Below are 27,336 nucleotides of genomic sequence, written 5' to 3'. Positions count from 1 at the left end.
AGGCACGTATCTACAAGGTTCAAAATGTCTAGTGTATTGATATATTGATATATTACTGATATATATAATCTAGTATATTATAGGCTTAAAACTGTAAAACAAACGGATCAATTACTTTACAAGTTTTCATTTGCATGTATGATTTAGTCCATCCGCCTCTCCACCATGGTAAGTTTGGGGGTTTTGTTAACAAAAATGCAAAAACATTTCCAAAAGTGTAATTTCTCAGTTAGTCCTCAGTTGCTGGAAATTCAATAATCGAGCCAAAATTGTTACAAATGGACTATCCCAGCACAGGACTGGCAAGTCAACATGCAGAGCATTCATTTGTACCCCATCTCTCAAAAATTACTGTATTCATCTGCACAGAGCTGGGAATTTGCATTGAGGTGCTTCCCCAGAATGCCACTCATGTCATTGCAGAAGCACTGGTTTCAAAAATGGAGTAAGTTATTCTGTAAATAATATCAGCCTTTCTTGTCCCTTCTATCTGTAATGACATTACATGAATTCATGTCCACTCAGAACTAAAGTGGACTGCTGGTCTATGTCACACAGCATCTTCCAAACTTCCCAGAGCAAGTATTTTCAGCCAATGGCAATTAGAATTATATTTCATTAAGTAGTAAAAGTAGAGTAACTCTTCACCAATCTCTTAAGCCACTCAGGTCTCAGTAGTGATTTCTAAATTCATTCCTTGTCCTCATTAACCAGAGTGACTAAAATTACATCATGAATACAAGAAAGATGTTTAGTTTGACATTTTGGTGTAGCCATAGGTGCAGAACTCAAAAACCCACTTCAATCCACAACTTCTAATTAAACAAAATTAATTTATGCACATTTAAGGAGTAAAGCAATACAAACACACTTTCCATACCCTACAGGGAACTGACTACAATAAAAAAATTATGCCAGCAGGCAAGTAGAAAGTGTCTTCTCTAGACATACTAAGTCAGACAGAAGAAGAAAGGAAATAGTGTGCAAAATCTCATCCAATTCCTTTATTTCCACTCTCAAAATGAATGCATTATTTTATGCCCACTCACCCCCAAAAGTGACTGCAGCCTGAGACAAACTCACCTCAATGGTGTAAGCTGGGGTGTGTTTGATAATTTCTCCACTATGCAAAGTCCTGATAATAGCAAAGTCAGCAGTAGCAGCTCCTCCCCTTCGACTGCTGCATGTGGATATTTCATCACTTCGAGATCGATCAGTTTCAATCCCATCTTGTATTGATTCTTCATCTTTGATGTTTGCTGTTTTCTTCTTCTTTTTCTGCTTCTTTGATCCATTTTGACCATCAGTTTGTGCCTTCCGCTGCCTAAACTGGGCAAGCTGTAGAGAAGACAAAATCTTGTTAAAGGTGAGTTTTCCTCTTTATTACTAATGACATCCTCAACAAAGCCTTACCCACTATTCTACACAAAGCTTCCAATTAATCACTAGTGAAAACAAGGCGGAAGTTAATATTGCATATGTGAGACAGACCCAGATTATTTTTCCATTTAAATACTTTGCTTTAACAAAATCTTAAATGTAAACCAACACCCAGTTAATTAATTCCTTTTCAGTTTCATACTCGCAAGTTACTGTTCCATAGACCTACCTAAAAATCAAGACATTCAAATGTAAAGGTACAAATGTCATTATAAAGGACAAATGCAATTAAATAACCTGATCTCGTTCTTCAATTTCATAGGAACTTTAAAATAATTTACAGAAATTCCATTTAATTTTTATTTCAGAGACAGATAAAAGCAAACTTCTCTTCAAGCAAGTATCATATGAAGCTTTTAAAAAAGTTTGCTAAAACACAAAAAGCTGATCAGTTACTGAAAACACAAAGAAACAGCAAAGTAGCAAAATACTTATTAAGGGAATACTCTAAAACCAGAAAGTGAGCAGATTACAAGACACACTACCTTGTAGCAAAACATGCTGAACAAAAAGTCACAGGTGAGCCAGGCACACAGTTTAAAAACCAATTAGTATGTAAGCTATTCAAATACAGTAAGACACTGCCTTTTGAAGAGCTTATCACTTTTAATCACTTTACAGTGGTTTACACAAGAAAATCCATTTAATTTTTTTTTTCTTAACAAGAACAGAAGTTTTGTTCAAATAAGTAAAACAAGCACATTGGGGTTTACCAATTAAAATTCAAAACGAAAAAGTTCTTATCAATAAAATCTGAAAACAAGAATCATTACTTTCCAATTGAAATCATATACAATACATTTCATAAATGTATCTCCAGCATACACATAAAGACCCTAAAACTTTAAACTTTCATCATCAACTAATACTCAAATACCATGGGTTTTTTAATAAACACGCTGCAATTGGAAGAAAACAAATATAGAAAAGACAGCATATTTGCTTGTGATATTCACCAGCCGAGAAAGCCAGGCTTCCATCCAACTTCTTCAGGAACATCCAAAGTGAACAGGACACACGGATCCCCTTTCCCAGTCACTGTTTGGTTACAGTGCAAGATGTCACCTGAAGAGCTTTCTAGTTCTCATCTGGCCCCAAGAGAGCTGAGAAGCCCCAGTCAAAATGCATCACTGAGAGATCAGTTCTGGCTTGTGGCTGGTTTATACTTTTGTCCTTTTATTTGTATTTCTTTGTGGGTTTCTCCAGCCTCCTCTCCTTTCTCAGGACGACAGCTTGGCATATGGTTCCTGCTCTGTTTAGAGGAGGAGGACCTGAACATGTGCTGAGCCAAATATGCTCACCTAAGTACTTAATACTTACCTCCTCCCTACTACTTTTCTAATTAGTTCAACTTTGTGATTTTTTTCTATTTTTAAAATATGTATCTTTTGTTATTTCACAAAAAATCCAGTAAACTCAAAAATTCTAAACAAGAAAAGAAAGTCTCCTTCTACTTCAAAGTTTAAGTGAAAAAAACCCCCAAAACAGCCAATCAACCATCCCAAAACCTAACTAAAGAGAGATTTAGTTTCTCAAAATGATTTAGTTTCTCAAAAATGGGAAGGGTAAAGGTTTCAGTTGTTCCCTTAGGATATTACTACATTCTCCTAAAACTGTAAGTTTATCTCAATAAAATACTTTCAGTTTGTCCAAAGGAAAAGCAGAATTTGTTCAAATGTCCCAATGACAGAAAGCAAAGAACCTGACTTCAAGTGTAACTACAGAGAGATTTTGCTTTTTTAATGTTTTATTTCTAAGTAATAAACGACATGTAATGCCACTGGTCAAGAACTCTCTTCCCCAACTTGATTGAAATCTTCTGTAATGGAAAGTTAAGTTGGCTTTTTAAAAGCAGCTTTACAGTCTTTATTTGTCTACAAAATTAGATGTGTAGCTCAAGGACAAATGAATTACTCCTTGTCTCTCCTCAAGTATTTTGCATATTTTAACTGAAGCATCTGGGCATGCCAGATTTCCCTCCTTTCAAAGTTGTCGACTTTCACTTCTTCAGAATTAACAGCCTAAAACCTACCATGGCAGTTATAAGCAGATCCTATTTTTTTTCTGTTTAAACACTGATGAAGATGAGCACACATGAAAGCTAAACACATGTGAAAATAAAAATGTTACATTCTTGTATTACACAAGTTCTTAACTGACAAATTCCACTTGAGGATCTAGGACTTTGGGAATAACTGCACTAGTAGTGATGGATGCATGCACAAATCATAGCACTTTTAACCCCACACATTCAGGTACACAAAGAACTGTCCAGCCACTAATGCAACATAACTTTAAATTCATATTTTTAATCATATTTTAAAAACTAGAAATAAGAGAAGCAGCACAGCAAAAAGCTACTGCTGACCAAACACATTCTGTGATGCTCATATCAAAACAAGGGAGTCTCAGATACCAAATTCCTTCTCATGAACTACAGCTGAGGATCTATCATTGTTCCAATGACAAGCAGGGAAAAGTCCACAGCAGTCATGGGAGCCAAGGAAAACAAATTCTTTAGAACTAAAATTTTCAATTGAAAATACTTCCAGATTTCGTATTTCTAGAAAAATAGATTTTACTAGTGTGGACAAAATGTGAAACAAATACACACTGATACAATGTTTTATCCTGTCTTCCAGACACACCAGCTTAATTATGCCACAACTCAGCCTGTGGAGAACTTAATGCTGCTTCCATCAGTTCTGAATCTGCAGTTTTGAAACAATTCAATGTCAAGTCTCTGCTGAGTTACAAAAATTGCAAGCAACAGCCAAGTATGTAAATGCAGGAGATACTCATGGAGGAGGAAGGATGCAAGGAAACAGAAGCTGAAGGACATTTAGAACAGGCTCTCTGCATTGATACGCCTCTGAGAACCAACAGAGAATGAACACTTTACCCTGGGAAAGCATTGGGAACACAGTCAGCCATGATCCACTTAGCACATTTCGAGCACATATGAAAACCAATCCAGAGCATTTTTTAACACTATTCACCTATCTGTCAGGACATTGCCTCCAGCTTCTCCCATCGTGCTGATAAGACCTTGCTTGGATCCTGAAAGCAGTACTGCATTCTGTTAAAAATTTCATCTGTATTTTTCAGTAGTAAAGAACAATCGATTTCGCTACTTGACTCTCAGCTTTTGCAACTAAATAACCTAACAATTTGCAATTCCCAGCTCACAGGTTTTTTCAAGTCCTGCTTCTGGGCAAAAACCCAATACTCTTGGAAAGCAGGCATGTTCACTTCATAGCATTTAGAAAAAAATTAATTATTGTCTGAAATACTCCTAGCAAATATCCAGCACACAATGAAATGAGAATGAAATTATGTTTCTTTCCTTTTAATGTCTAAAAAGGGACAATAAAATTGTGCAGGAAGAATTACTTGTTTATTTCCAGATTTTCAGAAGTGTCATTCACAACAGCTACTCAGCTTTCCATCAGTTTGAAAAATGGGAAATGGATATTAGCACTAAATTCTGTCACAAGATGTTGTTTCTTATAAACAGAAAAACACTGAGAGTCACCAGTGTTTTTTCACTCTCTTGTAGTCACAAGAGAGCAGCATGCAGACTGACAAGAGGTATACTTTTCAAAATAATTTCCCACAGCAAAAGAACAATTGAATAGAAGAACTTAGGTATTTAGATGATATGTGCATTTATCTAGTTCTAATTATAACTTCCTTAATCCCAAACCAATATGTTAGCACCAATTCCCACATCACAGACTGCACCAAAATTACCAACACCCTGGTACAACATTATCTTCGCTTTTAAATGCCAGTATGCTCCAACTGGCAAAATGCAGAGAGGAATCAATCGCTGTTAGGAACTAAATACTTTCTCTTGAGACAGAAGGGAACTAACTTGCAGAGTGAAGGGGATTACTTGTGTAAATCATGTAAGTTATGACAGTTAATGTACTGTTATAATTACAACAGCAGCATTATTTATTTATTCGGCTACCTTCAGCAGATTCTGACCTCTGGCACTTGTGCCAGCAATCTGGACTGCTGGGTAACACTGTCCATTGATTAGTTTCAAATATGGTCTGACTGAACTATTTCTAGAGTAAAACTCTATGGTAAAATAAAATTTGGCTCCAACATAATGTGAAACTTAATCTCTTAAGCACTTTATAAAACATCTGAACAAAAGCTGCAACATTTTATCACTGCCTATACATCAGTAGAAGACAATACTGAAAAACATCCCTGAAAATCAATGAAGCTACATTTGTAAAGCATCAATAGCTATATTTTTAGTTCACATGCATAAAATACTTTTTAGAACAGAAACATATTCCACACCATTTAAAACTGGATGTTGCTTTATGAATGTTTGTTATTCCTTAACATTCTCAGATAAGGTAACAGATCTGGACAGCCTCATTTTCAGAGGTATTACAGTTAACAGAAATTGAAAGTGCTCAGTGCTTCCAAGGAAGGATGTTAGGAAATACTATAAAACATATTTGCTGTAGTTACTGTCAAAAAAATGCCTTCTAATTGTGAAGAAATTCATAGCACATCCTGTACAAATACAGCTGTACAGTCACACTTCATGTACCTGTAAACAAACATTATTAGATTTAAACTTCAACTTTCTAAAATAAAACTCATTTCCAATTCACAGCTACAGAAAGAGAAGGGTCTGTTCATCTCTCACAGCTTCTCGAGTACAAACCCCTATTTCTTTTTTTATATTCATTTAAGGAAAAAGTATAAAAGGATGAGTCACAAACTTACAGACTGACAACAAAAAGGAACCTCAGACAAGCTGCTACAAGCAAGTAATTACACTTTTTTATTTTTACACAGTACAAAAAGAGCATGAATGGAGATCCACATCATGATTTTGCATTTCTCATCTACTATAACTTCAAAAGATGTTCCACACACTGCTTAAACTTCAGATTAACATGTCCTCACAGAATTATTCTTTGTCAGAAGCTCTCAAAGAGTCTGGTGTCCAATGAGAAATGTTCTGTGCTTGCCCAGGTCACCCATCCAATCACTCATCCAGTGTAACAAGACAAGGACTTCTGAATCTTCTGGCCTCTATCTAAAAACAGTAGTTAATGGCTGAAAGACAAACTGACAGCCCTGTAATATTCTTTATAGATAATCTGGATGATAAAACTGAAGCATCTTAAGCAAGCTTATGGATCTCAACAAATTGTGGAAAGCCAGATACAGCAGAAGGAAGAACCACCATATAGTGAGACCTCAACTTGCTGGAAGCCAACAAGAACTGCATGTGAGTTAATAAAAATAAACCTCATGTCCTGCACTTGGGATGGAATTATCCCACATCACAGAACAGTTGGGGACTGACAGGGGTGGTGTGTAGCTCTGCTGAAGAGCTAACCTAGCGAGCTACCCCAGAGCAAGCAGCATGCCCTGGCAGCAATGAAGAGAAACCATTAAACTTTGAAATGGCTCTCAATGCCCACCACAGTAAATGACTAAAACATCAGTTTGGTGATTAAATACTTACGGTATGACTGAAAAGCCCCCAAGCAATCCCGTTTTGTAGAACAGAATTTGATAACACTATTATATATAACACTAATAATACTATTTGTTATTTGAGACTGCCTCGCTACAGCAGAAAAAGCCCAATAAGACTAACAAAGAAATCCTGGCTTCAGTGCCTCAATGCAAACACTTTATTTAAGTGTAGAAAGCATATTTTAAACTTTCTATTTAGCAGACTGAAAGTCTCCACAGGAACAGTATCTGCATTTGAGCATAATGAGGGTAAGAAAAAGTAAAATAGAATTTTTTGTCAGATGTTGCTTGAAACTTCCCACCAACGTAAAAGCACAAATTTGCATCAGAAAGGTATAGTTAATCTGCATATAGAGAAAATGCTACAAAATCCACTTTAAGCTGCACCTGAATGTACAACATGCATTGTGAGAAACTGTATTGTGTAAGTGGTAACTATACTATATCCCAGACCCAGACAAACTCTGGCTGTAAGTACACAGTAACACATGGATACATCATGAAACTCATCATGACAGATCATTACCAGTCCTGTGATAGAAAGGCTCAGGCTTTTCTAATGATATTGCCCCTAATCCCCCACCACTGAATGACAATAACACCTAAAATCTGAAAGATTACTGAAAGTGAAAGTGAAACCAAAATATGTAGACTGAGATGCACTGCCACCTGTCTCACAAGCTGAAGGACTAATTTAAGAATCATCTGCCCTAGTAATGATAGGGCAAGTGCCTACTCCCTTTGACCATAGGTAAGTAATTATTCCTACAGAAGACTTCAGTTACACAAAAAGAACAAAAAGCAGAGCCCACAGGTAGGATCTGTTTTGATCATTTATTAAGCGCATATACATCCCAAGAATTCTTGACTGGGGTGTCCTGCAAGCCAATAGTGTCCAACTAAAAAAGCCAACCTGAATTTGAAATTTTGACATGGTTTAGAAGTTGGACATTTGCTATGGTTTAAGTTTATCCATCCCACCTTACCCTGGACAACCAAAAAAATATCTGCCATAATCTCTCTCTCACCCACGGGAGAGTCATGGAGACAGCAACACTGAGATTTAGGCAGTAAATCTCACTTGAGCTGTTTAAAACTCATCTGCTGTTAGGCTATCAAGTTTTGTAAAAGCTAGTCTGTCCCCTGAAGAGATGCTGAACAGTTAACTGGTATTAAAGAAGAAAGTGGCACTTTGTCACTTCTTTCCTATTCTCAGAAGGTCTAAGCACTAACGGTTGTCTTGGCAAAGCACTAACTCCTGAAGTATAGGCAAGTTGATAGTGCCTGCTTCTTCTGGGTTCCTGATGTCTATACTAAGCAAAGGATAACTGAAAGTAAGGTGAATGAAAAATTGCCAACACAGAGAATTAAGAGATGTCTTCCAAGTGAAGTCTACTGATTGTATTCTGCTAATCAACAAATAAGAGAGTATCACAACTCTTTTCAAATCCTGAGATAAAAACCCACTAAAAGAAAATCAATGAGCAAGCAACCTGCAAATACTTTAAACATATTATGTCACATAGCTGAAAAGCCAACCTGTAAGTAAAGAATTAATGTTCTTTGCAAGTTTCAATCTGCTTATCTGTTGAGCCAAACAGAGCTTTAGGTTATTTTTCTATTCAACAGATGCTGAATTTACAAAACGGGAAACATGAACAAGAAATAATCACCCAGAAATTAAGAATTTTCAATCTACTGATTTTTTATGTTGCACTCACAGCCAGGATTTCCCAAATAGCTTGAACAAGACCTCAGAATGTCTCCCCTTATGGAAATTTAAGTGGCTCATGAGTATTAGTTGATGATAATAGGAATAAGAAAATTTCCAAAGAAGAAATCCTACTGTCTTCCTAAATAAAAGCCTGAGAGTCTTTCTGCTTCAGAGACAGCCATTCCTTTGGAGTCCTCTGAAGAAAACCAATGGGATCACCAGAATTTACAATTATAGATAGCTGTGGTATCTTGAAGGACAACACAGGATAATGAGAGGAACAGCATCTCGGGCAATTCTTTTTATCCAGTCTTTATCAAGTTAAGAGTACTGCTGGCAGTGCTAATTACCAAGGGCGCTGAACTGGAATGAACCCCACCAGATGGCACTGTGAGCTGGAAAGCCTCAGAATTAGTGGGGTTCTGATCTGGTCTGCTCTTCCCCGTCCCAAGAGTTTAAATACGAACAGATCTAGGACCAGCTAAGTTCATTACAGCTGGGTTATTTTCTGGACACAGAATGGAAGTTAAGTGTATGAAAATTCACTCTAAAGTTACAATGACTGACACAAGTTTACCAAGCACATTTCAATGCTGGACTGCTTCAACAAAAGCAATGCCTCAAACTAACTTTAAAAAAAGTTGCTCAACTGGTCTTTAACTAAACTGCTTCTACTTAAATTATTTATACACTGATCCTAACTACTTAGTAATTTTACACTTCTCATATAAAATACTGCCTCCCTCTGGTGATACTGAGGGTCAAAAAATCATCTGACCCACACTGGTACCGAATGTCCCCAAAGTCAAGAGGAAATAACTGGATTGGGACAAGCTGTTAGTGACAAAAATGAGAGGGCAACAGAAGCTTGTTTCGTGCCGCTTTCTAAAAAAACCACCGGTCATCCATACTTGAAGCCTCAAACATTAGGATCTTTGGCCATCCAGGCTAAAGGCGCAGACATAAACCTGAGCCTCATTCTCCCTGCATTAAGTGATGAGGGTCACCAGTTGGGTGCTGTCTCAAAAGGCAATGCCTATCAGACACTTTTGCCAGGTTTCAGAGGCTCAGTAACAATAGGAAGGCAAAAGAGTTTTGCACCAACAGAAACACACTCTTGCTCCACCAGGTTTCTGTTTAACACCAGCTTTTAATTAAAAACTGGATCCTGAAATATTCTTCAGCTAGGCTGAAAAAACCCCAAATGGCACGTTTTCAAGTCAAGTCTTCAATGTCCTAAAACACTTTTGAAACAACTTTTGGAGAGGAGGTGGGGAAGTAATCACAATGTTAACAAACGGATTCACAAACATGTTAAAGAAAAATGTTTCTTCCTCTACTCCCTAAGCTTTTCTAAAATAATCCAACTTGCCATAGTAAGTAAATTCCAGGCCAGAGCAAAAGTTTTGCCGAATAAATTTTAATAATAATGATACAAGTGTTACAATTAATTTTAACTTTTATAAAAGAGTGAGGGAAGAAAGGTTTCACTACTTTGCTAAATTGCAAGTTTTTAATAACTTAAATGATGTTTTCCACTAATTTTTGAACTAGAAAACTTCACTGCCTTGCCATGTCGTCTTTCACATCTCACAAGTCTTTTGAAAATTTACACCCAGAAGATGGCTTTATATATTAATTCATTCTTAAAAACTCATTCTAATATGAGATTTAGATACTCTGAAAGTATTAGTTGTTTTCCATACAGTTACAGTACAGTTCACTGGGCTGTATGAACACATTATCCTACCATCCTTTAAAGTATCAATATTTATCTTCAGGCACTTTTCTGGGGTGTTTTGGTATCCACATAATGTTATGGGTAACTTCAGCTGTGGCATCCATTTAAGAACAGTAATCTCAAGGAAGTGCAGGACCCTAAACAAGATGTAAATGTAGATGAGATCCTATTAACTGAAACAACTGCTGTTTTAAAGGTGTAAGTCTACACTATGATTTTAGTATCAGTTTCCTATGAATGAAAGCACAGGATGCAATACGTTTTGCTGACACAAACAAAAGACAGACTTTAGGAAGTGCACAGAAAATTTGATCTCTGGTGTTTTAAGTCAAGCTATCAAATGATCATATCTTAGTAACACTTAACAGCTGAACAGTAAGTGGTAGAGGCTGTGACAGGCAGAATAATACATAGAATTTTTGAGCTCCAAAAGGAGACACAACCCTACCCATTCATGGTCTTGATGTGTAACAACATGTTACCCCTTCATCTTAATGAAAAGTTGTCAAAATTCAAAGTTGTCAGATATTGTGTTAAAACTTAAGAATAACTAATAAAATTAAGCCACTGGTGGCATGTATTAGACTAAATTAGGTAGGGTACACATGATACATGACACCAACCAAATGGAAGTTAGATAGCTGCGTGTTTCTACTGCCTTAAGGCACACACAGCAATCAAGACAAGGCTTGTGCTCAATAAATCTGATCAGATGAAGATACAGGTAAAACAAAAGCAAACAACTAACAAACAATCAAAAATGCCTGGAACTTGCAAAAGGCATCACATCTTAAAGCCTTTGGAACAGATTAATAATTGCCTACAAAACACACTTGATAGAAAAATCATTAGACAGAGGCCATAATTAGTACAATACCTCATAAATGTGAACTCCTTAGCAAGTTTCTGCATTGACATTTTTTGTAAGGTTGTACAATTACAAATATGTTTAAGATTTTAAGTATTTTTCTCCCACTCCATTCTTCATGAATTCAGCCTTGTGAAACAAGTTATCTTCTGAAATTAAACGGCAGATGCTGCCCCCCCGAGCAGAAGGCAAAAAGAACTTAAGCATTAAGACTATGTATGAGGTTGCAATTTTATATCTGTTATTTCTTTCAATATTGTGTTTGATTCAACAAAATTGTAGGGTGTTGCTTTACATTTACAGCAGCTGATTCCAGTGAGTTACAAACAGGATCAACTTCTCTCATTCTTACCTGCAGAATCATACTTCATGAACTGTTCACAATTAAGTACTTAAATAAACCATAGAGATGAATATGCCACAGACCACAAAAAAAAAAACACAAAAAGAAGTAATGGATTTTCACTGATAGCGAGCTTCAGTCAGGCTTATGAAAAAAATAAAACCCAAACATTTATTTTACAGAAAAGTAGCAACTTAGAGGCTAAATATAAGAATTAAAACATTAATCTCCTCAGAATTTCAATTTCTGGAAAGCAGCAGAGTCATCAGACATATATCAGTATTTATTACCAAAATAAATTTACCAACAATCTGATCATTGCTTATGTAGTAGCTTCAATTTATTTCTTCTTAAAGCAACTGGTTTAACACCTGTTTTTTAATGAGTATATAGTTGTATCAGCTGTGTGACTAAATATAGTTAAATCAACAGCTGGAGACGCCTTTAATTAATCCCTTGGAGTTCTTACAGGGTAACTATTTTAAGAAAACAACTACAATACAGTAACATGGTTAAGCATATAAGCATATTAATTCCACTATATTTAGGTCTTAAAAAATACTCAATTCAGAAGAAATGTCTTACAGGATAGTTACAGCATAAAAAGCAAAGAAACTATGTAATTAAATACAAGAAGCAGTCAGGTGGCTAGCAAATTTCTGCCTTGTTCTGTAATTTTCTTCCTATGCTGCCCTTCTTCCCCAAAAAATAACCTTAGGAAAACATTCCTGAGACTGCAAGGCAGTGAAGAAGTGAGTCTACCTTTTCCTTGAGCCCAAAGCAAGGCTAAATTTCAATCTAAATTTTGGTAATAATGGATGGAAAGAGGCAAGTCTGATTCTGGTAAAAGAGAAATTATTTTCATATCTCCTATGTGCTAATTTTTCTTCTCAATTATCATTTTCTTTGTATTAAACACACATAACTGCAATTTATCACATCCTAGAATACAGAATTTAGCCCTCATTTTTAACAGGAATCTGAGAGGGGAAAGAAGTTATATACCACACTGAACTTCATAGACAAGCAGAACAAGCCTGGTATTTCAAACAGAAGTTCACAGGGTTTCTCTAAAAGCATTTTAAACTCTAGGTAAGAGCAGTCCTAAATACTTTATGGTCTTTTGACTTTAATACTACTGAAACAACTTACTCACTTTGTGGCAGAACATTCTTTATTATCAGCATGATATAGGTGTCAAATCAGAGTATTTTTTCCAAGAAAACTTTAAACAACTTCTACTACCACAAAATAACACTGACTGCTTAATGAGAACAAACATTCTTCTTATTAGTTCTAAAATTCCCACACTCTAACTTCCCAACTAATATCAAAACCCATATAGTAATTAACACAAGATATTGAGACAATGAAATTTAAAGTACCATATAAATGTTATATTTAATTCAGAAACACACAAAAATCATAACCTATGGCCATCTGTGCATGCCAGTTAGAGGGCAACTCTAAAAATACAAAAGTATGCAGAAGCATCAGTCACCAGGAACTCCACACAGTGCTTGTCAATCAAACTACTGGCAACCTGCAAGTTTGTATGTAACACAGACACTTCATTCTACTTATTAATTCTTACATGTTTAAAAGTTAAGGTTGACATTTTTCATTTTTATAAAGATTGAGCTATTAACACTAAAACTGCAAAATGAGAAAATAAAAAGCTTTGACAAGTAATGATTCTCATATTTATAATAATGGTATCTAAATACAAATTACTTACACTATATTTGTTTTTGAGCATTACCAGACTCATTTATGTTTTTGCTTACATGCATTTATGTAAGAAATAACTGTAAGCAAAATCTATATGTTTTCAACTGAAGAAAAATCCCCAGAATAAATTCACTTTCACTAGTTTTATAGCATTCTGTACATTACTTCAAGTGGATTTCTAGTAAAGCACTTGAAATCCATTTTCCTCACACAACTAGTTACATGGACATCATGGTCCAAGTTAAAGAGGTGTTCTTCCCCAGCCTAAATCGATGAAGATAACACCTAAAAATACAGACTTATTTGAGGGAGCACAGAAGGAGTGAAACAGTATCATAAATTATCATAATTGCTAGTCATCTTACCACATTACATCACAAAAATGCAGTTCTTATACAATCCTTTTGTTGCACAGATTAACCCAGCTCCTTAGGATACAGTATATGCCTATTTATTTGTATATTTTAAAACTAGCTTTATATTGTGTCACTGTGAAATCAAGTATTTGAATATGATTTTCCCAACACAAAGGATTATCTTATTGCAATTGCTTGAGAAGAATAAACTTTTATCTACCTATTTCCTCCATTCTCCCACCAGCCCAATATATGCTGCAATGAAATAATTAAATGGGGAGGAGCAGGAGAGAGGTAAAACAGAACCCCTTAATTTCTCAATCAGTATTTTATCACATCAGCCCATTATCATCCAGATAACAGCTATGATGCTATTATATAACACAATTCTGTTCATCAAGTTATTCTTACCTTGTTTCAGGTAAAACCCAAGAATATTACCTACCCAAGTTGACCACATTAGAAAAGCACAACTTGGCTTAAAGAACTCGTGAAAACAAAAAATATTCCAAAATTGGGATTGTAGGAAGAAATCAATTTTGGGGGTCCTCCTCCTGTTTCAGGATATGAAAACAACACTGCTGGCCACTACTGGGAAATGCAGGATCCCTTCCTGACTTGGAAGTGGATCACACAGTATCACCTCTTTCTTTTAGTCACTAGAACATTCTGTAGGCTACTTTTACAGACCTGTAATGAAATGGAATTAAAAATTCCTCTTTTCTGCCAATGGGAAAGTGTGTGAACTTTCCTCTACCATCTTTCATGCTGCTAAGACTTCATGAGTTTTCTGCCAGCCTGTTCTTTTAGACTGTCAAAGTGTGATAAGAAATGATCAGAAGTGATAAGAAGTCAAAGGTGATAAGAAGCCCTGTACCTCAATTCATTAACCTCCCTAAGGCAGTATCATCCATGAGCACACAGCAGGCACACTCCCTCCAGTGCAGGTCATTTACAAAATACTGTACACCTGAAGAAGACTACTTACACAAGGCTGGACTTTGCTTCAGCAATCTGAGCAGAGCAGTCCAGCTAATTTTCTGCCCACCATGCAGACCGTGTATCCAAGCCACCTATCTCCAGTTTTACAAACAGTCTCTAAGAGATCACATCAAATGCCTTCCTAAAGTCAAAGTAAACAATATCTACCATTCTCTCCCCATCTACTGAGACATTCAGTTTATCACAGAGGACAATTAACTTGCCCTTGATAAATTCCAATCATGCTCTTGGCCTTTCTGTGCCTGAACATGAGTTCCAGGAAAATCTGCTCCATCATCTTCCCAGACACCACAGCCAGGCTGACCTGCCTACAGATCCTGATACTCCTTCTCATCCTCCTTGAATATGGAGCTGATGTTTGCTTTTTTCCTCCTGCTTAATTTGAAATCTCTGAAAGCAACGACCTTTCAAAGATAAGCAAAGAAACAGCCTTGTAACAATAGTACCCAGTTTATGCAGGATACTGGGATGCATTGTACTCAGTCTCATAAATGTTTTCACATCAAAATTGCTTAAGTGGTCCCCAGTTTGCACAGAGGACAATATATCAGCCCTCCAATTCTGCCATTAAACTCAAGGACCTGGAAAGCCCAAGGACAGTCCTTACCACCAAAAAGCAAAAAAAGCCTTGAGTGTTGCTTCCACATCCTTTTGCACCAGATTATTTTGAAGTCTAAGCCTCTTCACCAGGTTTGCCACCCACTTCATTTTAGTACTGTGTACATACATACAATACATTCTTCCCACAGCTACTAATGCAAATACTGAGTGACACAGGCTTTGTGGAAGACTGAATGACCACCTACTTCAAGAGTAAGCCATTAAAACAAATAACACTAAGTCAAATTTTCTATTCATTTGCAACAGGAAATGATGATTGTACCTTAACCAAGTCTTTAGTTTGCTTATAAGATGATGTCACACAGTGTCAAAAATCTTTAACGCTTTCAGCAAGTTCTGCCAGATCAGCCCTAGTTATCTAAAAGGGGTCTCCTATTAACAGTTGTGCAGATCCCCAAGGACCTGAACGTTGACAATTCATTCAGAGAAGTCTGTTTCGTTTAAAGAGCAGTCTTTGCCAATCTTTTGAGATTGCAGCCGTGGTTACAGTGTATTATCAAGCATTAATGTGGCTTCCAGAGGGCCAAGTTTGGGGATAATCAATTGTTTCTCAAAAATCGTGAATACTGATTAGAATCCCACAACAAAAATCCTGACACATTTACAGAAAATTGTAGCCAGGCAACTACTACATCCTGTGGGATCCTAATCAATACTCCATTCCAGCTGCCATAGTTCCTCCTTCCACAACACACTACAATTATTCAACTGCAAATTCTAATCAGTTAACTTTAAAAAACTACCATTTCTAAAGCACAGGGCTTTAAAGATGCAACAATACTGCAACACGTAAAGAACTGCATGGAGAGAATCTGTATCTGAAGAGGCTTTGCCCAGACTTCTCTAGGTAGCTAATGCAAGAAAACTTGAATTAAAAAAACTTGAAACAAAAGCATTTGTCATTAGTGCTGATGCTTCAAGAAAGGGGCTGCAGCCCACTGCATGTTTTTCCTGATCAGCAGAAGTCCTGCACTACCCAACAATGCATATTTTTGCTTCCTCCTGCATGGTAACATTTAGTCATTATAGTAAATGAGGAAGAAGAGTTTATTAGATATTGGCTGAGAAGGGCTGACAAAAGCATTTTTGGATTTTAGAAAAAGCATAAACTATTGATTTACTTTAAGTCTCCATGCACTGTTTACATTATCCTGATTCATGTAAATTTAACTTTTTCATCCTAAGAGGAAACAATTTAGTTGTATTTATGTAGAATACATCTACATTTTTCCTCTCCCCAGTGTCCTCTTTAGTAAAAATGTAGCTGCGACAGAGATATTTAAAGATCAAAAACGGAGAGAAATAAAACCCAACAGGTAGAGATGTAAAGATGTAAAGGCACAGCAAGATCTCAAGAGTTGTGTTTACATCTAATTTCTCATTAACCGAGAAGTCTGAAAGAAAGAGGCACCTTAAGAATGAACAGACTATGTCTAAATAAGGCTTTATTAATAACCAACACAAGATTATAAATTTTTTTCAACTTGACAAGCACCAACTGGCACAGAATCTGAGAGGTTACATCTTTGTCAACAAGACAATCAGCTTTTCAGATACAGATCAATTGCTTAAATTCAGTTCATGCTAAGCAGGAACTGATAGCCATTCCTTGCTAATTAAAAAAAGTGATGATGACTTCCATCCAGTTGTCAATGCAATCTTTTCAGGAACATTGTGTTCAGTTGTCAAAAGCAGAAATTCTGGAAAATTCCAATACATTTTTAAGCGGGTATTCATATGCATTTTTGGCCGCCTCAGTGCTTCAACTCCGTGTAGAAACTGAACAAAACTTAAATTTTCATTTTAAGAAATGTGTATGGTTTTGATTCTTTTATTTTTTAGTAAATTGCAAATATTTTAGAACAAGTCAAACTCAGTTGTACTTCACCATTTTCCCACCTAGTTTATATCACTTTTACATTAATTCCCACCATGTAGCGTGTCTGGCACAGAATGGACAGAGTGAGAATAAAGCCCACAAACTGCAGCTTGTGAGAGAGAGACAGCTCTGCAAGGAGCTGGGCAGACATAAGGGAAGAACCAACTGGATGAATTTCATACTCAGCGCGCAAGGCTTGACAGGCTTGTACTATTTTGACAGGCTTTTATCACTTTTTACATGCTGCTGAATTATGAGAAAAGCAAGCTCACAAAGACATTGATATTGCTCACAAAAGTGCACTTGTCTGTGTAGTCTTGCTTTTGGTTTTTGTTTGTTTTTTGTTTTTTTTAAAGAAAACTAAGTTGAATTCCTAGAATATATTCCAAATAATGAAGAAAATCTAACACATGACCACCTTCAAGGAGTCTTGTATCAGGATATCCTTTATTTCTTTTAACAGAGCGAGTTAGGGTAGATAACACAGCATATAACTGAACAGACCCAGAGAGGGTTTTCTTATCATTGTTATTGAGCATTACCTTTTATAGTAAGACATTTCTCTGATATACCTTTTAATTGAAAATATACATTCTCAATGCAAATACATAGGTTTTATGTTAAACCAGTTACCTCTCTTAGAGAATCTAAGTAGATTTAGAAATACTCAAATATTTTCCTCTTGTTTTGTGGTTGGATACTGGAGGTTTCTTCACAGAGAAGAGTTTAATGACAAGTAAAAAGGTCAGCAAACAAAGCCAGGATTAAGGGATAACCCCTTCTATCAAATCACAGCCTACCACTGAACTCAGATTTGAATAAAATGTTATGTAACTTACTCTGCTTATTCTCTGGAACACCTGTTTTATCAATATTTGCACAGAAACATGTTCAGTGCCAGAACAATCCCATCAACTCCATCTCTTTAACTCCACCAATCTTCTTGGGTCTTGCTTGCTATTGTAGTTTTAGAGATATCCTGTAATTTTGCCAATTTTAGTTTTCATCAAACCTAGGCTTTCCTCTAAAAATATCACAAAAATGGTATATATTCTCTTTACCATTATTATGTCACATTGTCAAGAATTTTAAAATTTCTTCATGTTTTGAGATTTAGAAGCACAGTCCAATAGACCACCTCTTCTTCGTTTTGCCACGATGTTACAACTCAGTGTTGCTACAATTGTGATTTGATCACTCCCTCACTACCTTCAATGTAGTGTTTGATATCTAGAGTCTCACATTCCTTTGCCCAGTTGACAACTGTTGAATTTGTTCCATCTGGAAGCTTGCTAGGGCTCCTTTTTAGAAGAGGAGAGAAGCAGGAGAACTCATCCATACTTCCAAGAAACTAAGAATTCTAAGAAATTGGAACGTTTTTATTAATTGTTCAATCTTTTCTCCACTGGTTGTAGGAAAGGTAGTTATAAAATGTTGGCTTCTCAAGGAATCACGGGAAAATAAAGATTCCCAAAGATTTCCTTCAATAAACAGGAACACCAGAGCCACCAACACAATAGGGTGCGCCAACTCCTTGCAGTCAACAGACAAGTGTCTCATCAACATAAATTTCAAGAATGATTTATGTTTCAGCATAGCAGTTAAAAGACTGCAATTATCAATTGTGTTTTGTTGAAATGTGGTACATTTATCATTCCAAATTCAAAGTGACATGCTAGCACGTATCTGTAACAAAATTATTTTGAAACAAATACATAGAAATACCCTGAAATCTCTCTCTGTGGGGCAGATATTTAAGACAGAGCTTTCAGACTCTAAATTAGGATTTCCAACAATTGTGCTACTAGCATATAAGCTTATGTTGCAATGTACAGTAGTTAACAAAGTTGGACCTAATTCAGCAACTTTATTTTCATCAGATTTTTCACCATCCCAAACTCTAATATGCTAGAGTAACCATGTATTATTCTACAGTTAAATACCTTTGTACATCAGTATTTAAAACCACCTAGTTGTTTGGTTACTCACTGTCAGGAAAAAATACAGGATTTTTCTGGCAACACCTACACATGCCAAAAAGTCAAATTTCCTTGGAGTATCAGATACACTTTACTGAAAGTCCTTTAGAATTAAATTGTGATGGTGATCCAGCTTATTTCCAAGTAAGTACCAACAAACAAACATTTCTAAATTCTAGCTATAACAGGGAAACAAATGTTGCAGTCATCTCAGTTTTCCTATTGCAACACACATACTAAGAAAATAAATAGAAAGAAGACCACAGAAATGAGGGAGAGACTCGTGCTAAAATGAAGAAAGTCTTGAAAGCAGGCAAAGAGCAACTTTGTGCTTTCTTTTCTGTAATTCCTTCTCCTTACACAAGGAACAATAAAACATTTTAAACATTTTAAACTACAGTTTTACAATGCCATTTCTTGCCTTCACTGGGCTACTAAAAATATTGTGTTGACTTTCTCTATTTTTGTGAAATTCACTAGCATTCTGGATTAAAGAACAATTCTCTCTAAACTGGCAAAAGAACAAAGATTATTTTGAAGTGATACTTCTCTGCATTCACAGAAGAAAACAAGTATAAATTACAGCACGTTCTACCTTGCACCACCATTGGAAACTGGAGAGCTACTTTAAAGACTTGAATAAAAGGGTACATTGATAATAACATCTACAACCAATAATCAAGCCCTGTATCAAAAACAAGGACAGATCTCTGGAATGAGAGAAAGAGACATCAAAACAACAATATGAAAAAAACCCCACACTCAGAAACAGGAAGACTTCTAGTAGTTTCAATTTGAAAGAGAGTTGAAATCCCAGATTTCAGTTGAAGTACCTTTTTTTTTAACAAATACCCAATAGAGTTGATAAAAAACTTGAACATGTGAGAAAAAAACTACAATTTCTTCTTATTTTTTCAAAGCAAAAAAAAAGAACACTGAGTAAACTGTAATGAGCTGGTAGTCTTATTATCCGCAAAAGAAAAATTAAACTAGTCATACCAATTTTTCTATTAGGCATATAATGTGTCTTGAAAATGGTATCACAGATTTCCATTTGATCTCTCACCCAAGCTTATGTACCACCCCAGTAGCACTCAATTATCTAGACTGAATATATTTATATCTCAAATGTATATAAAATCTTTTTCTCTACAATACAACATAGATATCCACTGTTTTGAACAAAAATAAATGCATGCACAACACCTCACACTTGGCTCTTTTCTCACCCCTACTCAATTTCTGTCCTACCTTCTTTTACTCAAAATGTTTTAAAACCACATGTGCTCTCTCCAGGGCAATGTTCAGTCTTTGTATTTGTGATTTTCTCTGTGTTGCAAAGAAAATCACAGATATAATTTCATGTTTATAATCAAAATATACACATGCAATTCCACATACCTTCTATTATTTGCATTTAAAATTGACAGAGATGCAGATTGGAGCGAGCAAATTGAAGCCTGTAAATTAAAAGAATTCAAACCCCACAATTTCAGAAGGACCTAGGGAAAAAAAGCTTTGCAGCACAAGAAAAGAATGCCTAGGAACTAGATAGAGATTTGATACAGATTTCTGAGGATCTTCATGTGCAAGAAAAAGAGTTCCTTAAAATAAACTGTTAATTATAGTATTTTTCAGTTTCACGGTACTCTGAAGCCAAAGCTTTCCCACACCTTTCCAAGAAACTCTTGAAAGATCCAGCTCCTTCCTGTCTTGTCCATTAATACACACCAGCATCTTCAGATACAGAAAAGGACCACTGCCATGCTGTGAACCTTTAACTCAAAAAGCTTCTTCTGTCCATAATTATGAAGAGTGACCACAATCACTAGGGCTTTATGATGAAATCAGTACTTCATGATATGGCAAATACAACTTCTTTTAAGTGAAAAGCAGAATAGGAAAATGCAGACTGAAAAGTAAATTCTTCCTTCCACAATTCCGTTTATTTTTGCTCAAGTTATTTGAGGCTGACAGGATAAACAAAATGAACAGCCTACACTTGAAAGCAAAAGATGATGTGTTCAATCATAAGGGGAGGTTGTGGGTTCAATCCCCATATGTAACTGTCTTAAATCACTTGAACTTAACTCAAATCAGTTGAACTTGATGATCCTTGTAGGTCTCTTTCAACTCAGAATATTCTGTGATCTGTGACTTCAGTGATGAAAAACCTTTAATAACTACTGAGATACTGCCTTTTTTCCTCTTCAGGTAAATTAGAGGGAGTTTAAAAGGACTGTGTTTTACACACAATCTATACTTTGAGTTCTTCTGGGGGATTTAAATTAGAGCTTTAATCACTAGTCACATAACTATTCCATGTTTGCTTGAGTGTTTTATTTAAAAAAAAACCAATGTGTCAACACCTTTCCTTGAGACTTCCAAAACTACTCAGTCCAAAGAGGTTAGAGATGAGTGAGGAAAATCTTTTTCTTCCCTCAAAAAAGAAAGACATAGCAATGCAAACAGCAAACATTCCCAGACTCTTGGACAATGCTATTTTAATAATACATATCATTTTCATCTTCAGCCATCTGAAATATTTACATGCATGACCAGATGACAAAATATGCAATTATTTCTTTTGACTATTCAGTTTGTGAAGATAACTTGCCAAATTAGTTATACAACCTGTAATACTTGTCCACTGAGAGCCATTAGAGCTTCCCCAGCCGACATCACTGTTCCATCTGCTCAGTGATTTTCTGGTACAGATGAAAAGCAGTAACAGCCTCTGTTCTCAAGTGTTTAAACTAAACCAACTCACTAATTTCTTCATGTTCTGCAACAATCACATAGTTTCTTAGAACACTGCACAATGTATTTCAAACATTCATAAAAGCTTTGAAAAACAAAACACTAAATCATGTATTTCTAACATTAGAACTGAAATCCTAGACCAACCCAAGAGATCTTACAAAGTGTATTAGTGTCATTCCCTTGTTCGCCCCTCCCATAGGAAAAACAAGCATACAGCTAAGGACTGCCCCTTGCTCACTAGAAATTTTAACACTTATTTAAATACTTTGCTAACTAAATTTCAGTACTGTGAAATGGATCATTCCATAAAACTTGCTATTGATAGCTTCATCTCAATTTTGCCAGTTATAATAGCTGAGCCTTTCATGTGTGTCCATGTGCATAGAAATTAAAATATTTTTATAAATTTCAAAAGCTTCACACCAAAATACCCTCAGCCACTTTCTGACAAGGGAATCCAATTACCATGGTTTTATTCTGAAGCTAGCAAACTACTCTCTGTAGTTTTGAAAGTTGATCAAGACCGTCCCACACTGTAATAGGAAAAGCCAGTTACTAAGCTCCCAAACATATGAAATTAAAATACCCAACCCAACTGCCATAAATAGTACCCTCTTTAACATTAGATGAGCTTTCCAAGCAAACTGATGCACGCAGGAATCCACACGTAGTATGCCACGTCAAGATCTTCAACCACCATGCTCCATAGTCCTTTTTTAAGACCAGATACACATTCACCATCTCAGGCCACCAATATTCCAAATATCCCCAGCGAGGCACAAAACACATCTGATGCGTAATGTCACTGTGTTTTAGGGCACTGATCAACCTTACAGCATGCAACTATATTTCTGTTGCTGGCACACACCTCCCTTCCACTTTCCATCACAGTCAACACTGTTTGCCTTAACTGGCCTTTCTAACACACACTCTTCTTGCTTCCATAAGAACATGACAACATAAGATAAAAAAACCAGCCTGTTTGGGGGAGAAGGGAGTTCTATAGAGGAAATCAGAGATCATTTTCAATGGAAGGGAGACAGACATTTAAAGAGGCTGGGTTAATATTCAGCAGATTTACTCATGGCAAAAGAAAATGAATGACTACAGGTCTGGAAAAATGAGCATGTAATTTACTGGATTTAACTGGGTGCCTCCCCTGCTTCTGCAGACTTGTAACAGACAGAACAACAACATATTGTGCAAACTGCTTCATAATGCAGACTTGGGTGTAGTCACTGAAAATCAGCAGGTACACATGAATATTGGTGAGCCTCCATCAAGACTTTTTATTCCAATTTTCAAATGACGTACTGGCATAGGCTGTGTGTTCATACTGAGACCTATTCTGCAGGCTTGAGTACACAGCACCATTCAATCAAGGAGAGATTCACAATTTCCAGTAACAATAAAAGAGGACTCAGAAGAAAATTAATTTGCAGAAAATTCACTTTTAATACACTTCTCTGTAAAAGATCTGTGTGGGGGGACAGTGTCAGAGAAGTCATCAAGAAGAAGTTCCATTGTAGATAAATTCACACAAAACCAAATACCCACATTTACCACACGATACTAAAAAACAACCAAATGGTTGCTTTACAAGAGAGTTCATATGGTTTAATATGCATCCAGACACTGAGATTTAGCAGTGCCAACTTTACAAGGAAAAAACCAAACCAAACCAGAATCCAGGCCTCAATTGTGAATAATAACTCCACTGTTAGCAATGTACCAGCCACTTTCATGGCATCCACTAGGCTCTTTTACCGGATTCCCAATTACCTGCATTCATCCTGCAGTTTATGGAACATCATTTAAAATTTGTAATTTCAGGTGGACAGTTTAAGGTTTCTGCAGTATAGCAATACCTGCACTTTTTGGCACAGTAACAACATATACTTAAACACATTTTCCCAGCTATTTTATTTAAATAACTCTAAAATGATAAAGCTCAAAGGTTTTCTGGATGCTTGTTGCTGTGGTTTGCAGAAAATATCCACTGGAGCCAAGCAATTTTAGGAGATGCACTTATTACACTACTGTGAATCTGCTTGAAAACGAGAAGATTAACCGCAGGAGCAACTCCTGCTTCCATTCTCTACTAACAAAATTTCTTCTTTTCTGCTTTTATCAGTGACATTTGTCACTGAAAGATTGTGACCTAATCTGTGCTATACAGCACATTTTTACATTCACATGTAAGAGGGTAAATGCAACACAGAACACAAACAAAAAATCTGAAAAATTCACACTGCTTTTATAGTCCCTTTTTACATAAACCATGTATAGCTTTAAAGAGTGATAACGACTTAAATCACAGGGGACATTTAAAAGCATAGAATACTAAAGTCTTCAGGCAAAAACTTACAAGAATAGCATTAGGTTTTAGACAGTGAAAGTTATGTCAGTACTCTTAAAATACAGAATAAATTAGTAAACTGTACATGTCTTATCTCAAAGTTTGAAGGAAGCCACTGAATTCCTGCTAGAGTCCTGTCTTTTGGTTCAATTTTCAGTAATTGTTATTAATTTTCTGTGTTAATCCCAGGCCAAATGGGCAGGAAAATCTGAATTTTTCATTGTGCTTTATAATACTGGCAAATCTATTTCAACCATTTTCTTTATGAACTACTTTCAAATTTTCTGCAAAAGAATTAGCCAGTCTGTGACAGAATGTACTGCCACCAGGATCTAATTTGTCTCAGTGCCTTTTATGAGTACTATATAATGTTGTGCAAACACCGCTCTTGCACTAAGCATTTAAGGAACAGGTTTTTCTATATAAGCATACAACTCCATCTAGGAGATTTTCCCAACAGACATTTTGAACCCAAACAGAAACACACTAAGTTTTTTTACTAGTACAGCAAAATACCTATTCAATACTTTGCAGATGAACGATATTTTTTCTATGGTCCACATAAGTAAGATGTGAAAATGATGTTTCATAGTTTCATCTTTGGCTTGTCTTCACTTTGCCTCTACTATTAGCTCCTGCTAAGTTACATGCATATCTTCAGCATGAATGACCAACTTCTGAACTCTTATCATTTAGCTGTGACTACAGGAAGGAAATAAATGATACCTAATGTCAAAACACTAATTTTATCTAGAATGCCATTAATTAGCTTATCTCGTTAACCACCAAAGCTTTGAAGTTAAAGAGAGGTCCTCCTGAAGTGTAGTCTGGTCTGCTGCCCAGAAGGCGAAATGCTGTGCAGCCGGTGTGTACTGAGCCATGCTTAGAGTAAAATGCTAAGCTCCCCGACTAACCCTTGGGTTAGCCCGCAGACCAGCGTCTGAGCCGCCTGGGAGCCCCGAGGCGGTGACGGCTGCGCGCAGCTCTGCGGGCACCGGGGCTGCGGGCGCTCACGGCGGGGTCCCGCGGCTGAGTCACGGCGTTCCCAGCCCCCGGTACGGGCACCGCGCCGCACCGCTGGAGGCACCGCTAATCTCCGGCCTCCTAAAGCTCTCTCACGGCATTAGTTCCACACTGAGAACAGCTGTCGGTTTCATAAACTTCCTTAAAGGTTCACAGGGTTTCCCAGGCTTATGAGGTAAACGGGATTCGCGCCTCGGCTGCGAAGGGTAATGAGGTTAAGGCTCCTTCTCCTCTTCCTCCTTGGCTCTTCCTCCGTCCGGCGCCGCAGCGGGCGCTGTCCGGGCTGCCACCGTCCGGCCCCGTGACTGGCACCTGTGGCATGCCAGGTGTCGGGAGCCGGTGTCGCCGGGCACTGGCATCCACCGCCCGGCCGGGAGCGCAGCGCGGCCCCGCGGCGGGCGGGGGAGCGCGGGGCGGGCGGCACAAAGCGCCTCCTCCGCCCGCGGCTTTGTTCGCGGCGGGGCCTCGCGCCAAGCCCCTGCCGCAGCCCCGCTCCGCCGCCGCACGGCGCGGCTCGGCCCGGCCGACAACCTCCCCCGCCCTGACCCCGCTGTCTCCCCGCCACGCCACCGCCTCCTCCTCCTACCTTGGCTTTCCCAGCCTCCAGCTTCTTCAGCCGCTCCTCGTCCTCCATGGCGTCTGTGCGGGAGAGCAGGGTGTTACCGGCAGCAGGACGAGGGGCTCGGCCCGCGGCCTCCCCTCAGCCGGGGCGCACACGCTCGCTGTCCGGTCCGGTCCCGTCCCGCCTCACGGCGACGACAGCTGCCGTGGCGGGGCCACCGGCGCCGCCATCTTCAGCTCCACGTAAACACGCGGCCGGGGAAAGTGACGTGTGGCCGCCCGCTCCTCCTCCCGCCGCCGCCGGCCCCTCCTTCCCGAGTCCCGGCCGCTCCCGGCGCCTCTGCCCGCCGGCGACCCCCGCCCGCCCGGCTGTCGCCGAGTCTCGCCGGAGCCGCCTCCGGAGGAGCGCGTTTGACCCCTGCCTGCAGGGCGGCGGCGGCGCCCGGGGCAGCGGGCGCGGACAGCACCGGTGGGCACACCCCCCTCCACACCCCCGTCCACACCCCCGCGCCCTGCGAGCAGAGGCGGGGGCTCCCGCTGCCCACAAAAGAACAGCACTGCTGAGGTGCCCGGTGCCCGCTGGACTGCAACGCGGGGCTCTGAACGGGCAGCACACGGGTTGTGCTGCCCCGCCAATCCCGTGTTAGGGGATTGAAGGCTAATTCTGACAGTTCTGGTTTGCCAGGTGCTGTCCTGCTCCGGCGCGCGGCTCACGCAATTGCAGGATCCTACAGCTCGATCTAAGGCTTGGCAATACAACGAGCTTCCCGAGCGTGTGCCGCAGACTGTAAGGATGACAACAAAGGATGTGTAGCCCCCCCCCGTTAAAATTACTTACCATGCACTCGTCGTGCCAGACGGGGTGGAAGAACTGTGTTAAAAGCACAATGGGGAATATGGCACGTGGCAATTAAATGCTCATACAATTTCTGTGCCTCAGCAAATACAGAGCAATATTCTTAGATAATTTAATAGTCTACTTAACGTGCGCCTTGAAAAGCTAACAGCACTTGTATCACGTGCTGCTATTGTGCTTTTTCTTTCAGTTCCCCCTGAGGTGGGTTCCGACTGTGATGGGGCGATGGATGGCACAGGCTTACACACAAAGGAAGGAAAAAGGCTTCCCCGGAACGTGTACCAGCTGCAATGGGAACGGATTCCTTATTCTGCATTTGGAATCATGCTGCTTTACTAAATGCAAAACTCAAAGTCTTTCAGAATTAACTTAGATCTCAGCTTTGCTGATCTTTTGAGTGTGGTTCCTTTAGTATACATTTTTCCTTGCCTGAATTTTCCAGCAAAGACAGGATACGCCCAAAAAACCAACCAAACAAAAATACAAAAGAAAACAGTATTTGCACAGTATTACTGACCAGGAACAAGGTTTTTTTTAAAAGTCAATTAGGTGTCCTAGCAACAAAACACCCATATTA

At 38.1% G+C, this 27,336-nt stretch overlaps 1 protein-coding gene across 4 annotated transcripts in view; it reads right to left on the bottom strand.

The window, feature by feature from the left end:
* AKAP9 (A-kinase anchoring protein 9) overlaps positions 1–26,872 on the bottom strand; it is a 106,971-nt gene extending 80,099 nt beyond the window's left edge. For 3 of the 4 annotated variants that reach the window (XM_030971786.1, XM_030971787.1, XM_030971788.1), the window contains exons 1-2: positions 25,929–26,312; positions 1,084–1,338 (exon numbers count right to left, since the gene is read on the bottom strand). In XM_030971786.1, the coding sequence (XP_030827646.1) occupies positions 1,084–1,338; positions 25,929–25,976 (303 nt within the window). In that variant the 5' untranslated portion in view covers positions 25,977–26,312. Of the gene's footprint in view, positions 1–1,083; positions 1,339–25,928; positions 26,313–26,741 lie in introns of those variants that run through there. The other variant, XM_030971785.1, reaches the window with a different exon arrangement.
* Between the last annotated feature and the right edge of the window lie 464 nt (positions 26,873–27,336).

The sequence above is a fragment of the Camarhynchus parvulus genome, chromosome 2, assembly GCF_901933205.1.
Source record: "Camarhynchus parvulus chromosome 2, STF_HiC, whole genome shotgun sequence".
NCBI lineage: Eukaryota > Metazoa > Chordata > Aves > Passeriformes > Thraupidae > Camarhynchus > Camarhynchus parvulus.
This window is presented reverse-complemented; position numbering and strand designations above follow the sequence as displayed.